Source organism: Acinonyx jubatus, chromosome B4 (assembly GCF_027475565.1).
Source record: "Acinonyx jubatus isolate Ajub_Pintada_27869175 chromosome B4, VMU_Ajub_asm_v1.0, whole genome shotgun sequence".
Classification (NCBI taxonomy): Eukaryota; Metazoa; Chordata; class Mammalia; order Carnivora; family Felidae; genus Acinonyx; species Acinonyx jubatus.
In genome coordinates, this window is record NC_069387.1 from 42,662,017 (window position 1) to 42,683,824 (window position 21,808).

The following is a 21,808-nucleotide window of genomic DNA, read 5'->3' on the forward strand; positions in this document are numbered from 1 at the left end:
TACTCCCAGATTCAGAAATTATACTTTACATGCATGTTTTTCTTACTGAGAAATTTGATAATACATTTGAAACAGTTTGCTTCATAAATGCCACACCATGGACTTTTATAATATGATAAGGATAGACTCAAGCAACAGCCTTATGCAGATGACAGGTGCTTTTTTTTTTTTTTTTTTTTCATGTTGGCACTAGATTTTACTGTTTATACTTTACCAGCACTGCAGGGGTCACTGTACTCTTCAATAGTGAATTCCTCTGAAACACAAAATGAGAAGACAGAAAGAGTGAAGACCTCCAGTAAACAGGCATCTGGGCAGTTACTTATAAATAAGCGGTAAACTAAGAACTTCTGTGCTAAACCATGTAGGATTGGTGGAGAGGGGAGGAAGAAGAAGGTGGGCTTGGATACAGAATTCAGGGCCTGGTTTCACAAACGGAAGGCTGTTTCTCTTTGGACACCGGGTAGCCCTCTTCGCAGCCCTGCTGTTCTTATTGGAGCTGTACCTATCCAATGATCGCAGACTCACTTCTTCCTCCAGGGAAAGACTGCGCAGTTTTGTTTCAGTTAAGGTGACCCTTTACCAGGTTAGTTCTTTCTTTTTAAGGTTCAGCACGTATGAATCCCACTTACCTGTCTCATAATAATCATAGGCTTTTACAGTAGCTGGTTTTAAATTGTTTACTTGGATGTCTTGTTCCACTGAGAAGGAGAAACTCAGGGTCTGATTGGTTAGCTGGAGAGACAGGAAAACCAAGTTGGAATCCAAGATTAACTTAGTTACCAGTTACCATCCTCTCTTCCTACGATATCATCAAATCTTATGGTTACGCTATCCATCTGTAACAAAACCTTTGGAGAGAATGGCATTTTGGGACTCAGTGACAGATACAGGAAGGACAAAAAAGATGATTCTATGGACAGTGAAATGTAGTAAGCTTGAACTTTGTGGACTGGTTCAGCCTCCTTCACCTGGGTGTCTGAAAAACATTATTATCTAGGATCTGGATTGGTGTGTTGGAACCTCTAGTAGTGTTCCCGGATCTGGCAGAGTCTACAGAATCTCACCTCTTCAAAGTAAATCAGGACATGGTTGGTGCTCACTTCAGTCCTTTGAATCTGAGGCTTTTCTTGGAGCTGTTGATCAAGACCATAAGGCAGATATATGAGATGAGGAAATTCCAGGCTGAGAGAACTTTTCAGGTATTTATGATCCAATGGGCTGCTCGGAAACATCCAAATTGCTAATTGTGATTTCTTCAGGAATATAGTAATATGTATTAAGCCCTTTCTATATTATCTACCATTATTTATACCTCTGTATCTCTGTATCTATCTATTACCTACCTGTCAATCTGTCATCTAACTAATCTATCCATAACATACATATTTTCATAATATATGAGAGAGAATTATCCTTTACATATAAAAAGAAAAAGGGAGAGTATCACATTTCTCTCTCTCTCTCTGGCATCTTTTTATATCATATACATGTGTATATATGTGATATATTTTCCCTTTTTAACATACACGATTGGAAGATAATTCAATACCTCTCCACATATCTAGATGTCTCCGGGCCTGCTGGAGCCATGTCTGGGACTTACGTCTTATACCTGATACCACATAAGAGGGATGATTCACTATTAAAATGACGTAAGCACACTCTAGGGAAGTAAGTTTGAGAGAGTACACCTCTTGAAAATTGAATCAGTAAAATAAAGTAAAACTGAATCAGTAAAATAAAATTGACAAGCACAAATGTCAGTATTTATCATGACTTTGATATCTGTAAGGGATATAGGGCTTACCCTTTTCACTGATGATTTCACAGGTATGAAGCCTGATATCATCTTCACGTCAACAATGGCCATGTTGGAGCTTGGTCGTTCTCCAGTGTAACTACAAAGTCAGGGCATCGGGAGAAGGCATTCAAACAAAATCTTTTGGAGTTTGTTCAAGACAGAAGTCTCCCCTTCTCTTTTATTTCTGGTGTTTTCTATCCTTAAGCACCACGGAGCTTCCCCATCTACTTTATTTGCTTCTGCTATTGTTGTTTGGAAAACCCACCATTATGAACTCACACTCTGCAGGTATGGCAACATCATGTTCTCAGTGTTAAGGCTTTTCAGCAAGAGTGAAGAACATTTTCTCGCTAGTAAATATTGCAAGAATTACACATTCACAATGTGTGATCTTGGACAACGGAAGTTCCCCGCACAAGAAAATCGGTTTCTCAATATTCTATGAAAGGTCTTACCTACACAAGGATTTACCTAATGTTGATGTGAATCTGCAGTTTCCTGTGAGCTTCTACGCCATCACAATTCTTGGGGAGAGTATCAACCTTCAGAGCGAAGGGAACTTTTCCTTCTTTCTTGGGCAGGACATTATATCTCAGGGATGTCTAGAACAAATTTAAAAACATCCCTTATCTTTGCACTTTAATAGTCTGTCTCTTCTAGATGATTCATATCTCTTCTTAGCCCACATGCCTTTTTCCATTTGGAGGTTCGTATCTAATTCTTGAGACTTTTCCCTTACGCCCTGGTAGTCTCACCTGGAGGTACACACATCCTGATCCTGACACGGTCGTGCTGTACTCCCCTGGAATCTCTGGCAACCTGATTTCCTGAAGCAACAGGCGGTTGGCATTGTGTACTTGGAATTTTTCTGAGAAGGTCTCCGAAGACTTGACAGTGACTACAGCAGCTTTCTCCATTTTACTGAACGTTGCGGCTCCATATTTGGACAGGGCTTGAAGCGCTACCACTGTGTCCTGAAAAGAGATGGGGCAGAAATCACGGGAGAGAAGGTACCAAAATCATACTGGATGTAAATCATATCAACCCTACTCTCTCTCGGAGTTATTTAGTGACAAACGCAGACCTGTTATTAATCATAAACTATTCTATGTCCTTGGTGGGGGGGGGACATTAAAAAGTTTCCCCATTCAAGTAATTTACACTCAACACATGGAAATTCGACCCAGATATTTGACATAAAGCAGAGGTTATCTCGATAATTTATAAATTTATATAATAATACATGTGTACACATTCGAAGAAAGGGGAAGAAATCGGAGCTAGATAGTCAGAGGAGACTGTGAAGAATGTTAGACATAAGAGTATGGATGAATCATGAGAAGGGTTTATATAGACAGAAGAGGGGCATCAGGGACTACCAGGGTGGGAAGACACAGAAAAAGGAGGGAGCCAATTCCAGAAAAAAGCAAAGGGATCAGCCCAAGCAGATAGGAGTCTTCGTGTTTACTGGGGAGAGGAAATGTTTTGAATAAAATATTAGACGATTCTAGTCTTTAGAATCGTCTTTAGAAAAAGATTTACTTTAACGAGGAAGTAATTTTATGAAATACTGCATTAAAAAGATTGATCTATTTTACAGTTGGGGGTCCACTAAGGAGAGAAGATAAGAAAGACTGTACAAAGGGCAGCGCAGTAATGAATATATTAAGACAGGGGGCTGGAACCCTTCTGCTGATGGAGGAATGGAGAAAGTATGAATTAGAAATATTATCCAATTATCCAACTCCTAGAATATGGTTGTGTCTACATATGTAGTCAGGTATTTATTTTTCTTCCCAGGGTCTTTCCACAGACCTGAGTGGAGGAGAAGCCCCCATTGGGGTTTTGTTGCTTGGTGATCCATTTCACAATACGTGAAGCCACAGACAGATCTTCCGAAGATGGGGTAGGCCGAGCAGTAAGATAGGCAAGGAGCAAGTAAGAGGTCATCTCCACTTCAACAGAAGGAGCCCGGGGTTGATAATAGAGCGACGGAACTTCTTGAACTTTCCCAGGACGCTGCCAGTGGATCGACTCATCTTTGAAAGGGAAAAGAGTATGATCTTCAACTTAAAGAATGACTTTTAAATCTGATTCATGAATATTCATTAGCGTTAGAGCTCACGTAGTAGTGAGCCGGTGTAAAAATAGTAATCACCAATCGAGCAACGCTTTGCCAATTTACGTTTCCAGTAAATCACAGTTTTTTTTCTTTGTGTCTGTTACATACTGGTGTGATATTAGAGGTCGGGCTGCAGAGTCTACAATGTGTGAACTGAAAGAATATTCCATGTCACCTACAGAATTGAAGCGTTGGATCAATGATAATTATTCTTATCATCATTATAATAATATAATGTGATATATGTGATGTACTATAGTCATGATAGGTTCTCTTCCTTCTTTTGATCACTGGTGATTCCGGAGGTAAATTCTACCTCCTTTCACCGTAGCAACTCTTACCTTCTTTCACAGCATCTTTGTCCAGTGATTCAAGCAGCTCACTTCGCTTGGCCTGGTTTCCTGCTAGGGCAAAGGCATAGGCCAATAATGCTTTGGTGTAGACAAGATTTCCTTGGGCCTCTGACTCTGAAATGGATCTCCAGGCACTTTCCAGGCAGAATAGAGCGTTGCGGACAACAGGGTGCTAAAGCAGATGAAAAAAGATCTTTATCTAGCACAACCAGGCTAATGAACGATCTCCAGGCTAACACCGGATTAATAGTCTCCATGTGTCACGTGACATCACGGTTCTGACCCGAGAATAATTTCCTCTGTGGCTTCCAAAAGTATCTAGTCTTTTATGTGCCAGTGAAAATATACCAAAATTAAATAACATAAAAACCACGACTCATTGTCCTCAGAGATTCATAATTTCGTGATTTGTATTCCTTATATTTGTGAGACAGGATATCGGGACTGTGCTGGTACATACAGTGACAGGCAGTGGCATCTCCAGCAGAGCAATGGTGATGTAGGCGGAGAGCGTCACTTCGTCGTCTACCCCACCCTGTAAAGATCACAGGCAGAGATACGCAAACATTCCAATATTCATTGGCCGGAGTTGACTAACTCTACTTTTCCCCTTGCTCACTTTTCACCAGAAAGCATCTTTTCTTGTGCAGTATGATTGATTTTCCCCTCTTTCTCCTCCACCCTAAAATTCTTGAATCAGTTCCAAATCACTCACCCTCACTCTTAGTAACATGCTGGGGCGTTTCGCACACTATTTTAATTCCCTAAAGAACTACTGATGTGTTGTCAGGTTGCAGAAGCTTTTAGAACCTACCGCCCTACCTCAAATCTATGTCACCGAGACTTGAGGAATCAGTAGGAGTATCTTTGTCCCTACATGTGACTATTTCCAGGGACCAGGACAAAATTAATGGCACCACCTTAATAGCATTGTTTAGCAGTGATCCGGAGCGTTGGAAACAACCATTTTCCTTCTGCTTCTGTGAGAGCCAAGTGAGGGCATCCGTGATGTGCGAGTTCTCCACAAAAATGTACGACCGGGCTTGAGCAAAGGACTTGAGCACAAATGCAGTAAGCCTGTCCAGCACAGAAGAGACAGACATGAGGACCATCTCACGTTCAAAGCTCATTTTGGGCAACGGCATTCAGACTTTGGTCTTCACAACTCAGTGGAAGCAACCATTGGGGGAATTGGTGGGGACAGGACACGTGCACGCTAAATATTCTTTTGTTTGTGCAGCAACTCTCTGAGTTCTTTCTTGAATCTCTCGACTTAACTGGTTTCTTCAGAGTTGATGAAGAACTTTCCACTTTTTTTTTCACTTTTTTTTCGTGCAAAATGTTTGCCCGACAACGCAGTCCGTCACCCAAACTGCCATTTCCTAAATGATTCTTTATCACATCACAGTCTCTTTCCATCCTTTCCCTCTTCCTTCCCTTAATACACAGTATAGAAGCTTCTTCTCTTACCATTCACATTACAATGCTTCCTGCCTTATATTTCCATTTTGGGGGATCTTTATTTTACTGCCATTTACTCTACTATTGCAACAGGTGAGTGTTCATACATGAATTGGTGAGATCACACGATAGTGATGACAGGCTTGTGGAGTTTTAAAGGATAGCGCGTTCCATGGAACAACTTCAGGTATCAGAGAATCAATATTTCCAGAATTCCCAAATAGAATGAATCCACAGTGAGCATATGGAAATAATTATCTTACCAAGTGTTTCCCTGATTTCTACTATAATAATCCCCAAAGGTGCTGTATGAACCATCTTTGTGCTTGTAATTCAACTGCCTTTGGTACCCTGAAAAGGAAGTATTCATAGGTTTAGGAAATAGCAGAAACATTGGAGAATTAATCAGTCTTTTCCTCAAAACTTGGTTAGGAATCTTAGGAAAACTACTGTTTTATCAAGATATCTCCAAGACTGGATAATGCCATTGAATTTTCTGGAGGTATAGTGGGACATTTGATTGGTTATCGTAGCAACGGTGATTTTTTTAAATCTTAACCAAGGAGAAACTGATTGGAGTTCAGTGAAAGAGCTATTTAGGGAATCAGTTAAGATTTCTCCTTTCGGGGTAATCTCTCACCACTGACAAGATAGCTGATGGCTTTGGACTTGATCTCCTCCGTCAGCTGTCCTGTCTCATTCAGATAGTTCAGAACATAGATGTTAGGGACAAAAAGGACCATATTCTGCTCTCCACAACCATATGGCATCTGGAGAAGATTCTGGAGATTTCGCATTGCAGAACCTAGTATGTCACCTGGGGAATGAGAGACATAAAAAAAAATCCGAGGCACTCAGAGCTGGTCTATGTTGGGATAGGAAGATAGATTACTAGCAAAGTGTGAGGTCAAATCACTTATAGAGAGAAGGACAGGAAAGCATAAGAGGCAAAGAAAAACAAGAAATAGAAAGGATAGAGAAAAGTGGGAAAAATAAAGTCAGTGGTTCAAGGATGGAAAAAACTGAATGGCAGGAACCATCTTTTCTGATGAACAACTTGTCTGGTAAAAACCGACTTTTAGGATGCCTCACCACCTAGTCAGTCTCTTGAATTTGAGGGCACCGAGAGGTGACCCTTGGTACTTTTTAGAGTGTGTCAAGGTAGCACAACATCTGTTCAGCCCCCCTTCTGACTAATACCCAATGCGATTCTTAGCTTAGCACTCTTTCTCTCAAACGAATGCCTACAGCCAATGTCTTAACTGTGGATAGTGAGGCTGCGTGCACGAGAATAGTGAGATGGAAAATTGTTTGCCTCAGGCTGGCAGACTCACCCAAAACCGAATATGCCGCCCTGGCAGATCCTTCAACCACATCTGAAGGAACTTTGAGTGACAGCTTTTCAGACACTCCAGTTTCTAATGAAAGAAGACAAATATGTATAAGGGAGGGACAACAAGAGAGCAATGTCCTACTTTTGTTTCAAGTTCTTCCCCTTTTTGATCAAATTCCCACCTGTCCTTTCTCTGGATCACTGTATAATTTCTTTGATGCCGTCCAAGTTTCTCCTAAAGTCATGGTTCATCTTGCAGTGAAGTCCATATTAATTAATATATGTCTGTGCTAAATTTGTACCGATTTCCTTCTGAGCACATGCCTTATGTTATGACTATTTTCTTCCCCTAACTGTTTATGTGGATATATATGATGAGTGTTTTTTTTAAAAATACCTCCATTCCATAAATATGCATTAAGTGCATGCGATATACCGGCTTCTGCTTCAAGTGCAATGATATAACAATTTTCAAAAAAAAAAAAATTCCTGACTTCCCAGGGTTTTCATTTTAACGGGAGGAATCAGATAACAAACAAATATTTAGTATGATAGGCGTTAAGAAGTTCTATAGTGGGGCGCCTGGGTGGCTCAGTCGGTTGAGCGTCCGACTTTGGCTCAGGTCGCGATCTCGCGGTCCGTGAGTTTGAGCCCGGCGTCGGGCTCTGGGCTGATGGCTCAGAGCCTGGAGCCTGCTTCCGATTCTGTGTCTCCCTCTCTCTCTGCCCCTCCCCCGTTCATGCTCTGTCTCTCTCTGTCTCAAAAATAAATAAATGTTAAAAAAAATTAAAAAAAAAAGAAGTTCTATAGAGAAAATTAAAGCAGAATGTTTATATGGGACAGCTGGTAAGACAAAGACAGAGCTGGTGTGAAGTAAGCTCCTCTCTTCAATAAAATCATAGGTGACCGGAGATTTGAAGGATGTCAAGGGATATGATTTACACACATCTGGGGGAAGAGACTTCCAGGGAAAAGGAACAAAAAGCGAAAAGACTCCAGAGATTAGAGCATGCTGGCTGTGTTCCGAGACCAGACTGGGAGTCCACTGTGCCCAGAGGAGGGTGAGTGAGGGAGAGAGTCACAGGGTATGAAGTCATGGCAATCGTGAGGGTTTGGAGGGGACATTGGAGGAATAGGCTGTAACTTTCAGGGACATGGGAAATTCTCGGAAGGTCTGAACAGACGGGGCACATGATCTGAAGTGTGCTTTAAATAATCCCTCCTGCTGTCAGGGATCAAGGGCAGGTGGCCAGGCGACCGGTTAGGAGGTTATTGAGATGATCCAGGAGAGAAAAGACTAGAGTAGAAGTGCACATGGTGAGAAGTAAGAAGGTTCTGGATAAAATGTCAAGGTGGAGCCGATCATAGTTGAAAACAGACTGGGTGTGGAATGTAATGAAGTGATGGTGAAGGATGACTACGAAATTTTTGCTTCAGGCAAGTAGAAGAATGGGATTTTTATCATCTGAGATGGATAAAAAAAAAAAAATGGCAGGAGGAGCAGGTTTGTGGGAACCAGGAGAAGTGTAGTTTTGAACATGCTGGTTTTGAAATACCGATGAGTCCACAGGCCCGTCAGTGGAGTTGATAAGTGGGCAGCTGAATACACGAGTCTGAATTAGGAAGGCAGTGTGGACCCAAGTTGTACATTTTGCTGTCTCCAGTGCAAAGCTGGAGTTATTCAAGTTATTCAAGTTCTGTGACTGAATGAGATTATCAAGGGATGCTCACAAACAGGAGAGATCTGCACACCGAGCACTGTTCTCAAGAGGATTCTAGATGGTGCAGAGTTGAACATTTTCATGGTAATTTTTATATCGTTTTGTTGATAGTATTAGTAAGATATTGGTTTTCTATATATGCTAGTGACCTGAAGTTCTTCTTCAAATGACTTACATGAGTAAGTTAAATTTGAGTACACTTAAACTAGTCATTGAATAATGACTACTCTTGCCACACAGGTATTTCAATACTTTGAAAATTATTTAGGGAGAAGTTTGATAAACGCAGGTGCATTGGAAAGAATCCTGTTCTGCGGTCATCAGCTTTGGTTCTCTTTATTAGCCGGAAGCTTTTAGGTAGGTCTTTTAACTTCTTTGAGTCTTCATCTGGAAAAGACCGTTCTGAATCAAATGCCCTGAGGTCTGCCCTTGGGAGAGTATGCTATTTTTTTTCTCCAGAGGAAACCATACCGCATATGGCATTCTACAACTCTACACTTGGGCGCGAGTAGCTGAACGTGAGAATTTTGTCTACTTTTGACCCTTACCTGATGCACAGAGGAGTGTGTTGAAAGTTTCCTCCTGTTCTATTCCTTCAGGCTTTTCGTTGGAAAAAAAAAAGTGAAAAAGTAAAGTCATACTGAGTGTAGAAGAAAAAAAAACCCAATTACTCTAAAGGAGAGGGGAAAATGTCAGTAAGACACTGAGCTGCAGATCCGTTTCTATTCTTGGGAACGAAATGGCACTCACATACATAGTAGGTAATGCTATACAATATAATAAGGCCTCTGAGACTCCGGAAGTTTACCCACGTACCTCAACTAATAAGGGCTTGACTACAGTGTCCTTCTGCCCAACCACCGGGACTGTAGGCACCTCGTTGCCGCACAATTCTTCAGACTGCAGGGCCTCCACGGTAGCTGTGAAATTCACCTTGCCTGGAAAATAAGATCCTTAAGGAGTTAAACAGTGATTCCATATTGAATGGTTCCTCTTTTTAAGTTTCTCCAGTAGGTACGATGGTTTTCTTTCAGTGCATCATGGTCGAAGGAGGAGGGAAAAACCCCACGTATCCAGGTCAGGGTCAGGGTGGAAAGCAAATCACTACAACACAGGAAGTGGGAGTTGCCAACAACCTTATCACTCACCCAGTGACTTTGGAGTCACAGTCCAGGACACCGTTTTCTGCCTGCTTCCGCAGACGCAGTGATTGGCTTCATTCTTTCTCACTAGGTCGGCCGAGTTGTCAGGGAAGGCTTCTAGCTGCACACTGACCTGAATCCCATACCCGCCCACAAGTGTGAGAAAGAACACGGTGGGGGGGGGGGGGGAAGAAGGAATCAGGTGGAAATAATATCTGAATTTAGGAATACACAGAAAATATAGAACCCCAAGCAAATATAACGTTACCACCTTAGACGGGCCAGGTAGCTTTGCTCTTAGCACCTATTCCATTCCAAAATTAGCCTACATCATTATTCAGCTATGATTTGCCGGGGGATTATGTAGGAGACCGGGATAATGAATGGCGATTGGGTGCCTTCCTTGTACTCTTGCTTGCTTCCAGAGAAGGGCCCTTACCCGAATGCAGTGGGACAAATAATTGAACACGGTGGCTTTGAGGGTAAAGTCTTCTCCTCGAACCACGGAGTAGGGGAGAGTGAGTTCCACGAAGAAGGGCTGGAACACTTGAAGAGAGATGATGGGGGAGAGACCCAGCCCTGTGGTTCCAGACAAACAGAGTGCATGGGCCTTCCACTCAGTGATGGTGTCAGGGACCTTGGCTGCCAACTCACTTCTACCTGATAAACTGGAGAAGGAAAAAAGAGGAACGCTGTGAGTCAACACATTTTTTAACACGGGCCATAGCTGATTCTAGAGCGGGGCAACTTAGTAACCCAGTGTGGCCAATGCTAAACTTGGGACTCCTCAGGAGGTCTCTGGAAGTTTTTCTTTTCTTTTTAGAGGCAAGGGTAGCTTCCCACTTTCCATTGTTTTAGATATCTCAGGGTGAAATTAGAAAAAAATTCGCATTGCTGATCTACGAGGTCAATGAACTATGAGCCTAAATGTTTACCGGAAAGAAATGGAACAGCACTGAAAGGCTCAGGAACCAACGCTAACACCAGAATCAAAGAGGAGGAGTCACATCTTTTCCTAAACTAAATTCTGGGCAACACACAACTTACTCGAGGGGTACCAAGTCCCAGATCCAGGTCTCAGGGAAGTACTTTCGGATTGTCTCTTTCCTGGGACGTTCTACCATGGCTGGAACATTCTCACTCATTGTTATTGATTGAATTCTTCCTCCAACACCAGGTGCTACTTGTGGTAAGACTTGTGGAAGGGCTGTGGAAAGACAATACGAAGGGCCCAACATAAACCTCATTTTTATCATGAATTTCTTTGCGTTGCCTAGTTTCTCAAGCAGAATAAGGTCATTTGCTCAGGGAATGTTCATTATCAGAGCAATTTAACCTATCGGCTTGTTACTTTGTTCACTTACCTATTTGTTCTCTAGGAAAGCTAATCCTATCTCCTTCAAAGGGTCTGGAGGTAAATGTATTTTTCTCCAGAAATGAAAACAAATGTAGCTCTCTGTGGATTATTCAACTAGCAAAGGGAGGAATAACACACCAAATAGTGCCTTTACACTGAAAGGATGATCACGTGTTCTCCACTTGCAGTGAGAACTGAATGCGAAGAATGAGTAGTAGCCACAGAAAGGATTTAAGAAACGCTTTTTTCCTTGACAGTGAATGAGATAGGGACACAAACACTAGAATACAGTAGAGGATGTTATAGACCCCAGAAACTCAATAAAGGACAGAAAATGAACTTTTGAGTGACCAGGAACGACTTTACCAAAGTAGAATTTTAGATGATCACTGAAAGACGAGAAACAAAGGAGAGTCGAGGAGATATTTGAAGGAAAGGGCTCTAAAAGTATGTACACAGAGGTCAGAAGGGATGCTCCACAGGGAAAAGGGAGTGAGATGTCTATCTTGAGGGTTTGTTGAGTAAACAGTAGGTGTAGTTATATAATGAAGTACCAGGAAGATTAGGGCAAATAAAGTAGATCTGTTAATGCAGGAGTTCGCTTGATTTAAATAAAAGTGACACTCTAGAGAGGCGCCTGGGTGGCGCAGTCGGTTAAGCGTCCGACTTCAGCCAGGTCACGATCTCGCGGTCCGTGAGTTCGAGCCCCGCGTCGGGCTCTGGGCTGATGGCTCGGAGCCTGGAGCCTGTTTCCCATTCTGTGTCTCCCTCTCTCTCTCTGCCCCTCCCCCGTTCATGCTCTGTCTCTCTCTGTCCCAAAAATAAATAAACGTTGAAAAAAAAATTAAAATTAAAAAAAAAAAGTGACACTCTAGAGATCAGAAGATCTAAAGATCACAGGTGTAAATATATAAATATAAATATGATATATATTTTACATACACATAAAATAATACAGTGGAACATGCCTTTTTAAAGCCTTAAGTACAATAATTCTATGAATTCTGGAAATGGTGACCATCTACGGGAAATAAGTGACATGATAAGAGCAACGTTTAAGGGTGATAGTGCCCTTCACAGTATCCAGGATAGACCGACGTGAAGAAGGACCAGAGGCAAGAAAAGTAAATTAGGGTGGTTTGTAAGTAATTTCGTTATGAAATAATGAGGCACAAGAATAAGGTGTTATAACTGAGAAGGAAAAGGAAAGAATGGGTAGGTGACAAATACAAATGCAAAGTTTGCATAGAGTCTTACAGAATATTTGGGGTAAGAATGTAATGACACTACTCTGTTTTTAGGTTTTCTGGATCATTCTATGAGCATGTTTTCTCTTATGTCTGGAAAGAAAATGCACACTTGGTATTAAGAGGGATAGGAAAATAAAGTAATAGTGCTTTTCAATTATTATTATTATTATCATTATTATTTTTTAGGTTTATTTCTTTATCTTGAGAGGGGTTGGGTGGCAGAGAGAGAGGGAGAGAGAGAGGAGAGAATCCCAAGCAAGCTGTGTACCGCCAGCGCAGAGCCCGATGCAGGGCTCAAACTTACGAACCGCGAGATCATCAACTGAGCTGAAATCAAGAGTCAGAAGCTTAACTGACTGAGCCACCCAGTCACCCCTCTTTTCAATTATTTTTTTAAACATATACTATTCATGGCAACATGATTATATTTTTTCATTTATGCTCACAACACATGCTCAGTAACTTTGATGTTGTCATTCTGATTTCAGATTTGAAGAAGTTGAGCCTTAGTCTGTGAATTTGGAATGTCCCATATGACCTACCACACAGATAAGAACATGTCCCTTGGCCCTTAGCACACTGCTTTTTTCACTATACAGAATTTTCTTTCTGTTGAGGGAATATTCTGATTTGCTCCTCTGTTGCCAACTAGAACTTTATTCTTTGTCTTCTTAGGTAAATAATGTCTACTGTATTCAAGTCCGTGTTTATTTTATTTTTAAGGAACACTTTATACTAGAACATTTCTTATTAGAAAGTAGGCCTAGTGGATATACAAATACGTAGAGAAAACTTTCTCTAGACGTGACAGCAATAAAAAAGAATACTCAGCATCTTTTCAAATTTTCCTCTTTGCCAAGTATACTGGACACACAAGGAGACCAGTAGTCTAACTGCCAAAAGTTGGGCTATTCTATTTCGTTCAACATATCAAAGTCACTTTGATTTTCATAAAAGAATATGACAGAGACAATTAATGTCCATACGATCTTTCACATTTCTCAGCCTTCCTTGCAGGAAGGGCAGATATCCCACTTCCACAGCAGGACAAAATAATCATTTCCCTCCTTTCCCATGGTAATGGTCTTGGATGGCACAGGGGAAATGGAGTCACAAGATGAAAATAGAACAGGTACCCCTAACTCACTGTTTGGGAGGGAGCCGTTCTGGACAGCTACTGGATGCATATGCAGTTTTGTGTGAGCAAACAAAGAAAAGCAAACTGTTATCATCTTAGTTGCTGAGCTGTGGGGGTTTGGTTATTATTGCAGTAAAATCTGTCTTATGCCGACTAATTGAGGTGTCGAACCCACAGTGGATAGGGAGGATTTGAAATCGCAAGACTACTGAAGGCTAGGACAAAAAAGCAGTCAACTTTGATGTCAGAGACAGAGTAAAAAACATGAAACGATAATTGCTTTAAAAATTGTTTCTTGGGGCGCCTGGGTGGCGCAGTCGGTTGAGCGTCCGACTTCAGCCAGGTCACGATCTCGCGGTCCGGGAGTTCGAGCCCCGCGTCGGGCTCTGGGCTGACGGCTCGGAGCCTGGAGCCTGTTTCCCATTCTGCGTCTCCCTCTCTCTCTCTGCCCCTCCCCCGTTCATGCTCTGTCTCTCGCTGTCCCAAATAAATAAATAAACGTTGAAAAAAAAATTAAAAAAAAAATTGTTTCTTTTTGGAGGGGAGGGGGTGTTATTTGAAGACAACGCACCAAGAAGTCGCGGCAGATTCACAAGAGTCCATACTCGGAAAAATAACTTTTCATCCCACCCCACCCCAGCAAAACATCCTTTTTTCCCGTATTATCCTAGCAGGCAAAGGTATCTCCCCCTTACCGTCTTCATAGGCTACAGGATATGGTGGAGGCAGCCAACAAAAAGACGGACTGTGGAGTTCTGAGTTGGTAAAAATATTTAATCCTGCAGACTGGAAGAAAATGGGTTATTAAGGCATATTGGCAATCCAATCCTGAGAATGGAATCTTTTCTTACATTTGTACTGTAGGGGTCAAGAGCAGGCTGCCCAAAGCGAGTATAGCGTATTGATTATTTTGAATTGAGGCTAGCTGGGAAACATTTGGTTCAAGGACACTCAATGCCTCCTCTGTCTTCCTCACAGCGGTAAATAAATCTCCCACAGGAAAGGTACCCTTTCATGGAAAGGGTAAGGGAAATAAAAATCCTTATCACCAGACATAGGAACTTTAAAGCCAAGAATGTTGTAGGAACAAACCCCGTTATTATTTTTTTAATCTATGACCTCAGCCCAAATTCCATTTAGAATTCTAAAGCTCCCGAACACGTTTTCTCTACCCTGTCAGTTTCCCACAGATTTGCCTTCTCTTTGGCTAAAAAGTACAAAAGCTTCCTGTTTGTTCATTCCTTTAGGTCTCCATTTGATTATTGGGCCCCCAGAGCATGTAATAAAACCGTTTTTCTCTCCTGTTAATTGGTCTCATGGAAATCGAATTCTTAGTCCAGCCGGAACACCCCGAGGCGCAGAGGAGGAATTTTTCCTTCCCTACGTGATCACACTTTCATTATTATCATGCATATAGCCCATAGGATCATCGTGAAAGTGCCACACAAAAAGGAAGAGAGCTATTTTATAAATATGAAAACGGACTCACAGACAGTCCAGTTCATCCCGTTAGTGACTAGGAGTTGGGATTAGAACCCTGATTCTACTGATTCCTATTTCTGAATTTTGTTGCTATACGCTGATGCCTCTTTAATTATCTTTTGCATCCAAGAAACTATTTTGCACCTGTATGTTTATCTTCCCTTCCTTTTCTCCAACCAACCAATATTTGTTTCTCCAAACAAATATATATATATATATATATATATATATAGTGTGTGTGTGTGTGTGTGTGCGCGCGCGCGCACAGAATAATTGTTTATGTTTCTTTTCATTTGAAATTAGAAGGTTGCACATTGGAGATTTTTCTTCACAGTTAGTTACACTTTGTGTTGTTTAAGTTTTATTGGAAAATGTGTCTTTCCCTAAATATCTATGCTCAGCCCATCCCTTTCCTAATTTAGTCTTGCTTCTTTTCTTTCTCATTTTCTTGCAAGTATCTTGAATCTCTGCATCCCAAACATACATGCAGATGCCTACAGTAGCCTGATTCCTCGAGTCCACCTGGTCCCAGCGACCTCTTTCCTCACTATTAGTCACCAGGAAATACGACTCGCTGTCTTACCTCCGAATACGCGGGAAACTGTGCGAGGCTGAGACACAGTTATCAGTGGTGGCAGTGACATGAAATAGGGAGAAAGAAGTCAGAAGCAAATGTTTAAAGATGAAACAGTTAGCTAATGAGCCTAAAGAGTCCTCTACCTACCCCTCTCTCACCAACTGATTTACGATCTCAGAGGCTCTAGAAGAAGGAGATTTAAATTGCTGTCCGCTACGCTGTGGAAGAAGGGCACGTTTCCTCAAGATACAATAAGGGTTTGTTTTTTTTTTTAAAGCAGCTCTGCTTATTTCAACGTTTATTTATTTTTGGGACAGAGAGAGACAGAGCATGAACGGGGGAGGGGCAGAGAGAGAGGGAGACACAAAATCGGAAACAGGCTCCAGGCTCTGAGCCATCAGCCCAGAGCCCGACGCGGGGCTCGAACTCACGGACCGCGAGATCCTGACCTGGCTGCAGTCGGACGCTTAACCGACTGCGCCACCCAGGCGCCCCTACAATAAGGGTTTTAAGCCCTCTTTGGTCGTGTGATAAGACTTCATCTCAAAGCTGGACAAAGTCTCCCTTCGTAACACTGTCTAGTTACAGTTAATCTGAAAGCTAGACATTTTATGTAAGCTGCCCCAGGCCTGCTCACATTCCGACCCAAGTTTTGTAAATCTTTTCTTTGTGAAAGACTACTTTCAGTTTTCCCGGAAATTTTACTGCAGTAAAGATGATGAAAGTACTATACTTTGTGTATTCAGTCATTTACTTATTCAACATTGTATGTATTGTGCAACAGACTGACGATAATGGCCGCCAATAAGGTACTCACCTTTCACTGTGGAAAATGTTTCACTATGCTCACACGCTAGAATCTCTGACAACTGCTGAGGGGGCTATGGCAGTCGTAAACAGCTTTGGGATCAACCTGGTTGAGGCTGTGGGCCCTAAAAGCATACCACTTGCGCTACAGAGTGCAAGATACATTGATGATTGAATATCCATATGTGCACAAAGTTCCCCGTGCTTCTGAGGTTTCAGTGTTTTTCTGTTAAGCTTAGCTTTGTTTTGGGGGGGTGCAGGATCAGATTCTAGAGCTTAGAAGCCCATTTGTTCTCCACTTCAACAAAAACTTAAAACTCAATGTTGTTTATACTTTTGGGAAGGTGAATTACCTCAAAAACACTGTAAACGTCATCCTCTTTTATGGCCCACTTTGGTGTGTAAACAATTCCATTGTGAACTATGTCTTCTGCATTGATACATTTTTCACCATATGCATTCCGGGGACCTCCGTGTGCAACGCTAGGGACCCTCTTCGGTGGCAGCAAATCATAGACCTGCAAGATTGAGAGAACAAAGGGAAAATTCTTGTTTTGTCTTGCCTTTTAAGTTCATTTTTAGTGTGATAATGTTCAATCTGGGATTTAAAAGATTGTGGTGTTTATTGAATACTCCCATGCCAATGATACAGAGAACCACAGACAAATCATGGGGAGATAATAAATGTTAGGGATCCTAATCCTGTTGTGGTACAAAAGACATTAATACATAGAGAAATGAAATTAATTGATCAAAGTCTCAGAGCCCATTTTGGTTGAGTAAGAATAAAACTCGTCTCCTGTCTCCTAGACCAAATGCCTATCTTTTTTTTTTTAAGTTTATTGATTTATTTTGAGAGAGAGAGACAGACAGACAGGCAGAGAGAGAGAGAGAGAGAGAGAGTAGGCTCCATGCCTAGTGTGGAGCCCAACATGGGGCTCGATCTCACAACCATGAGCTCACAGCCTGAGCCGATATCAAGAGTTGGATGCTTAACCAACTGAGCCACCCACGTGCCCCCCCAATGCCCGCTTTTAAGAGGAAGCCAAAAGTGTGGACAGCATAGAGAAGTGTGACAGGAGCACAAAAGCCATTCATAATCCCAACAGTCAGAAATAATTTCCGTACATTCCCAATTCATTCCTTTTCCCATTTTCTATGATTAAGTTCTTTTGAACTCTTACTGAGTTTTTTGTTTTTGTTTGTTTTAGTCTACTATTTTAGTTCCAACTCTAGCTTGACCAAAAACTAGGTGCCCAGGCAACCTAGAAATAAATCAATTGCAGTTCAGTTTTTGCCCAGAGCCTGGTGTCAGGCCACCTGCTCAGTCACATAGTACCCAGGCCATTAAATAAACACAGACCTTCTAATGTGGCTGCATTCACCTCTTGCCTATGCTACTATGATAACCTACTAATTGTTCCCATTCTTTCATTCTTGCTCTCATTCGCTCAGCAGCAAACAGCATCTCCTTAACAGATAAATTGGAATTGGCACTCTTCTGCTTACAACTCTTCAGATTTACCATAGCATTTGCTGTCACCTCCAAACTCCACTCCAGGCTAACAGAGCTCGTCACAATCTTCCTTACTTTCCATTTTACCTACGGTCCCTACCATCCTCGTCTCTCCCCATTCCTTATTAGGTTATTACCTTTTCCTTTTAGAACACTCCAGTCTTGTTCTGACCTCAAGCCCTTCGGGCGCGCTGCCCTCATTCTTCGTAATACTTGTCCTTTTTCCTTCATTCTCTGACCATGAGAAGACACTCTTTTTTTTAATTTTTTTAACTTTTATTTATTTTGAGACAGAGAGAGACAGAGCATGAACTGGGGAGGAGCAGAGAGAGAGGGAGACACAGAATCTGAAACAGGCTCCAGGCTCTGAGCTGTCAGCACAGAGCCCGACGCGGGGCTCGAGCTCACGGACCGTGAGATCATGACCTGAGCCGGTTGGACGCCCAACCGACGGAGCCACCCAGGTGCCCCGAGGAGACACTCTTAATCTCCACTTGAAACAATGTCCAACTCTTTTTTTCTTTATCTCAGCATCTTTTTTATTTCTTTCACTATCCTCACCCAAATTGGGAACTATTATATGTTTATGTTTTTGTTGCTTACTTGTTTATGTTAATGCCTCATAAGACCATTAGTCTAAGATGGTCAAAACCGACATCTGAAAGTTTACCATTAGAACTCCTGTTCCCAGAGCAGGATCCAGCCTCTAGGGAAGAGGCAGTGAAGCCTTGTTGCATAAATAAACAGACAGAGAAAGTAAACTATAAGGCCTTTTTGAAAGTGCTCTATTACAAGAGACATCTGTGAAAGACAAGTTTGAATGGAAACTCTCTTTTGTCCATACTTCAAACCGGTGAGCAAGCACCTAGATTTTAGGGGAAGCTTAAAAATCAGGCATTTCACATACTATCTTGATGTGGTGCATTAAAGGTGGCATGGAATGAGATTTGATTCAAACTCCACCCTTAAAATATATTTTATATATATTATATATTTTACATATAATATATATTATATATTTTATATATTATACATAAATATATATTCTATTTATATATTTATGTATACATAAATAAGTATATATTATATTATATAAATATAATATAAATGTATATAATTATAATTAATATATATTATATACAACTTATATTATATTATTATTATAATTATTATAATTATATTATATATAATATAATTTGTATATAATCTATATTAAATATAAATATATTATATTATATAAATATAATATAAATATAAATATATATTATATAAATTATGTTATATATTATATAATATATATTTCTATATAATATATACTATATAATATTTTTGTGTAATACATATATTTTATATGATATATATTATATTTTATATTTAAATATAATGTATATGTTATATATAATATATATTATCTAATTTTACATAATATATGTATGTTATATTATGTAATATAACATATACATTATATTTAAATATATAATATATAATTTATATAATATATACTATATATTATATAGTATATATTATAACGTTATATATAATATATAATTTATATAATATATATTATATATTATATATAGTATATATTATAACGTTATATATAATATATATTATATTTTAATATATTCTATAGTGGCTTTATCTGTCATAGCTGTGTTTTCTTCATTCATAAAATTAAGGTAATAATGACCACCTTAAGGAATTATTACTCATGTGTTGATTCCCTAACAATGTGTTGAGCACCTTTTATTCATAAAGTACTGTGCTAGGTGGTGAATGCAGTGGGGAACCATATTGCTCCCTCACTGAGAATATATCAGGAGAGAGAATGAAGTGAGAGCAGATTATGTTAAGCACCTGGCGCAATGTCTTTTGTGGAACTGAATTCAAGTCCAATTCATACATAACTTACCAGAGTATGCCTGACCCTCTGAAGGACGCGCCCTCTCAGTTATAACTGGTCTTAGCATATGTGCATTTTCTGACATCCAAGGCTGAAAGGGGACTCACCGAATGAGGCGAGAGCTCAGCTTCAGGCTTCATGAGCAGAACGCTCTGGTCAACCGCACGGAGGGCACAGAGAGAATGGGGAGTGGCTGTGACCTCCAGGTTGATGTTTGAGGCCGGTGGGCTCTGGGCTGAGGAGAAGCTCAAATTGACCTGTAAAAAGGATATGATTATGACAGCAAATGTTCTAAGTATTACAGCCTCAACACCTCTACCCCAGACGAGGACTAATTCTTTCTACGCTTGGTTTCCCTTCATCCTTTTTGGAGCAGGCTTAAGAGGTGCGTACCCGTGGGGACTACCAGTGAACGATCTCTGGGATAAATTGGAAATGTAGCTCCAGTTCACTGAGGTTTCCTGGTCCTCGTGTAACTGGTGAAATGTACATTGGTTTTGATCACATTGAGACAGAATCCCCGACGGGAAAAAGAGCACACACTGCTAACAAAGATACATACTCTGCTGCATTTGACCTATCTCCGTGCGGTGTTTTCGTGGTGAAGGCGCACAGTTTGCACGGTGCCGTGAAAAGTCACGCTCCACCTCTGAGACTAGCCGCCTGAAGCCTCCTCCAGGTCGCAGTCTTAGTCGTCTGACATTCTAAAGGGGTGCAGGGCCGCTTCGGCCAGGAGAAACTCACTGATAAGTGAACCTATCCGTTCTTCATGTTTATGTAAGATATTGTTTATGTAAGATTATGTTTATGTACGTTTCTGGAGTAGCATCTGAGTTTTATTTTATATTCAAAATAGAGAAGAAAATAATTTAGAATCTAGAGTCTGTAGTAGCACCAGGAAACTTTCCGGGTTCTTGAACGGCAAGGTGATTTGGATTGGAATGAAATGTCAGTATGCTTAGTTAAAATAATATCTAACTTGTGTTGCTGGATTTAACCGTGATCATCCTGCTATGCGCTCTGTGAATTAATGTAACAATTGGATTCGTGTATCATGAGAGCTACACGAAAAACAATTAATAGATTTATTCTCAAAATGAGGAAGTATTCATCTCTGTAGTTCACTATATTATGAAAACATGGCGTATGGAGAATTCAAACAAAACGTGTTTGTTTTTGTTTTCAGAAAACTTAAGCGTATGAAAACATGTTTGTGAGTGCCTATTTCAAATGAACACTTGAATTATTTGGCATTATAATCCACTGAAACGACTATTAATCAAGAAGTGACTACATTAGAAAATGTAAAATGCTTTACTGATATGCGAACAAAGGATTTTAAGGCATAGTTGGAGAGTCTGCACTTATCCATATTAATCAGTGTTATCCTTTAAAAATGTTTGTAGTGTTTATTTTTTAAATTAAAAAAAATTTTTTTATTTATTTTTTGAGACAGAGAGACAGAGCATGAGCAGGGGAGGGGCAGAGAGAGAGGGAGACACAGAATCCGAAGGGGGCTCCAGGCTCCGAGCTGTCAGCACAGAGCCTGACGTGGGGCTCGAATTCACGAACCATGAGATCGTGACCTGAGCTGAAGTCAGATGCTTACCCGACTGAATCACTAAAACGCCCCTTAAAAAAAATTGTTTTGATGTTTATTTATTTGTGAAAGAGAGAGAGTTAATCAATGTTATGCTTCGTAATTCGATCCAGTTAAGAATGACAGGCAAAGTGTTATGTGGTATTTAACCTATACGCTAGATCTGTTATTGTTAAAGTAAGAAAGAGAGATACGAATTTTGGATAGAAAACAGTTTTTCTCTATCCTAATGAAGATTGAAG

The 21,808-nt window shown here is 40.6% G+C and overlaps 1 protein-coding gene across 1 annotated transcript in view; it reads right to left on the reverse strand.

Moving 5' to 3' along the window:
• The window catches only part of LOC106965314 (pregnancy zone protein-like), a 47,968-nt gene that overhangs the window by 1,205 nt on the left and 24,955 nt on the right, over positions 1-21,808 (reverse strand). Inside the window, exons 15-35 of the mRNA XM_015061321.3 lie at positions 20,074-20,223; positions 16,901-17,065; positions 14,377-14,467; positions 10,984-11,143; positions 10,376-10,604; positions 9,943-10,069; positions 9,611-9,732; positions 9,343-9,394; positions 7,075-7,158; positions 6,381-6,557; positions 6,004-6,091; positions 5,200-5,356; positions 4,740-4,814; positions 4,268-4,451; positions 3,620-3,843; positions 2,560-2,778; positions 2,276-2,406; positions 1,811-1,901; positions 1,068-1,136; positions 633-735; positions 215-256 (exon numbers count right to left, since the gene is read on the reverse strand). Of these exons, the coding sequence (XP_014916807.3) occupies positions 215-256; positions 633-735; positions 1,068-1,136; positions 1,811-1,901; positions 2,276-2,406; positions 2,560-2,778; positions 3,620-3,843; positions 4,268-4,451; positions 4,740-4,814; positions 5,200-5,356; positions 6,004-6,091; positions 6,381-6,557; positions 7,075-7,158; positions 9,343-9,394; positions 9,611-9,732; positions 9,943-10,069; positions 10,376-10,604; positions 10,984-11,143; positions 14,377-14,467; positions 16,901-17,065; positions 20,074-20,223 (2,740 nt within the window). The remainder of the gene's footprint in view (positions 1-214; positions 257-632; positions 736-1,067; positions 1,137-1,810; positions 1,902-2,275; positions 2,407-2,559; positions 2,779-3,619; positions 3,844-4,267; positions 4,452-4,739; positions 4,815-5,199; positions 5,357-6,003; positions 6,092-6,380; positions 6,558-7,074; positions 7,159-9,342; positions 9,395-9,610; positions 9,733-9,942; positions 10,070-10,375; positions 10,605-10,983; positions 11,144-14,376; positions 14,468-16,900; positions 17,066-20,073; positions 20,224-21,808) is intronic.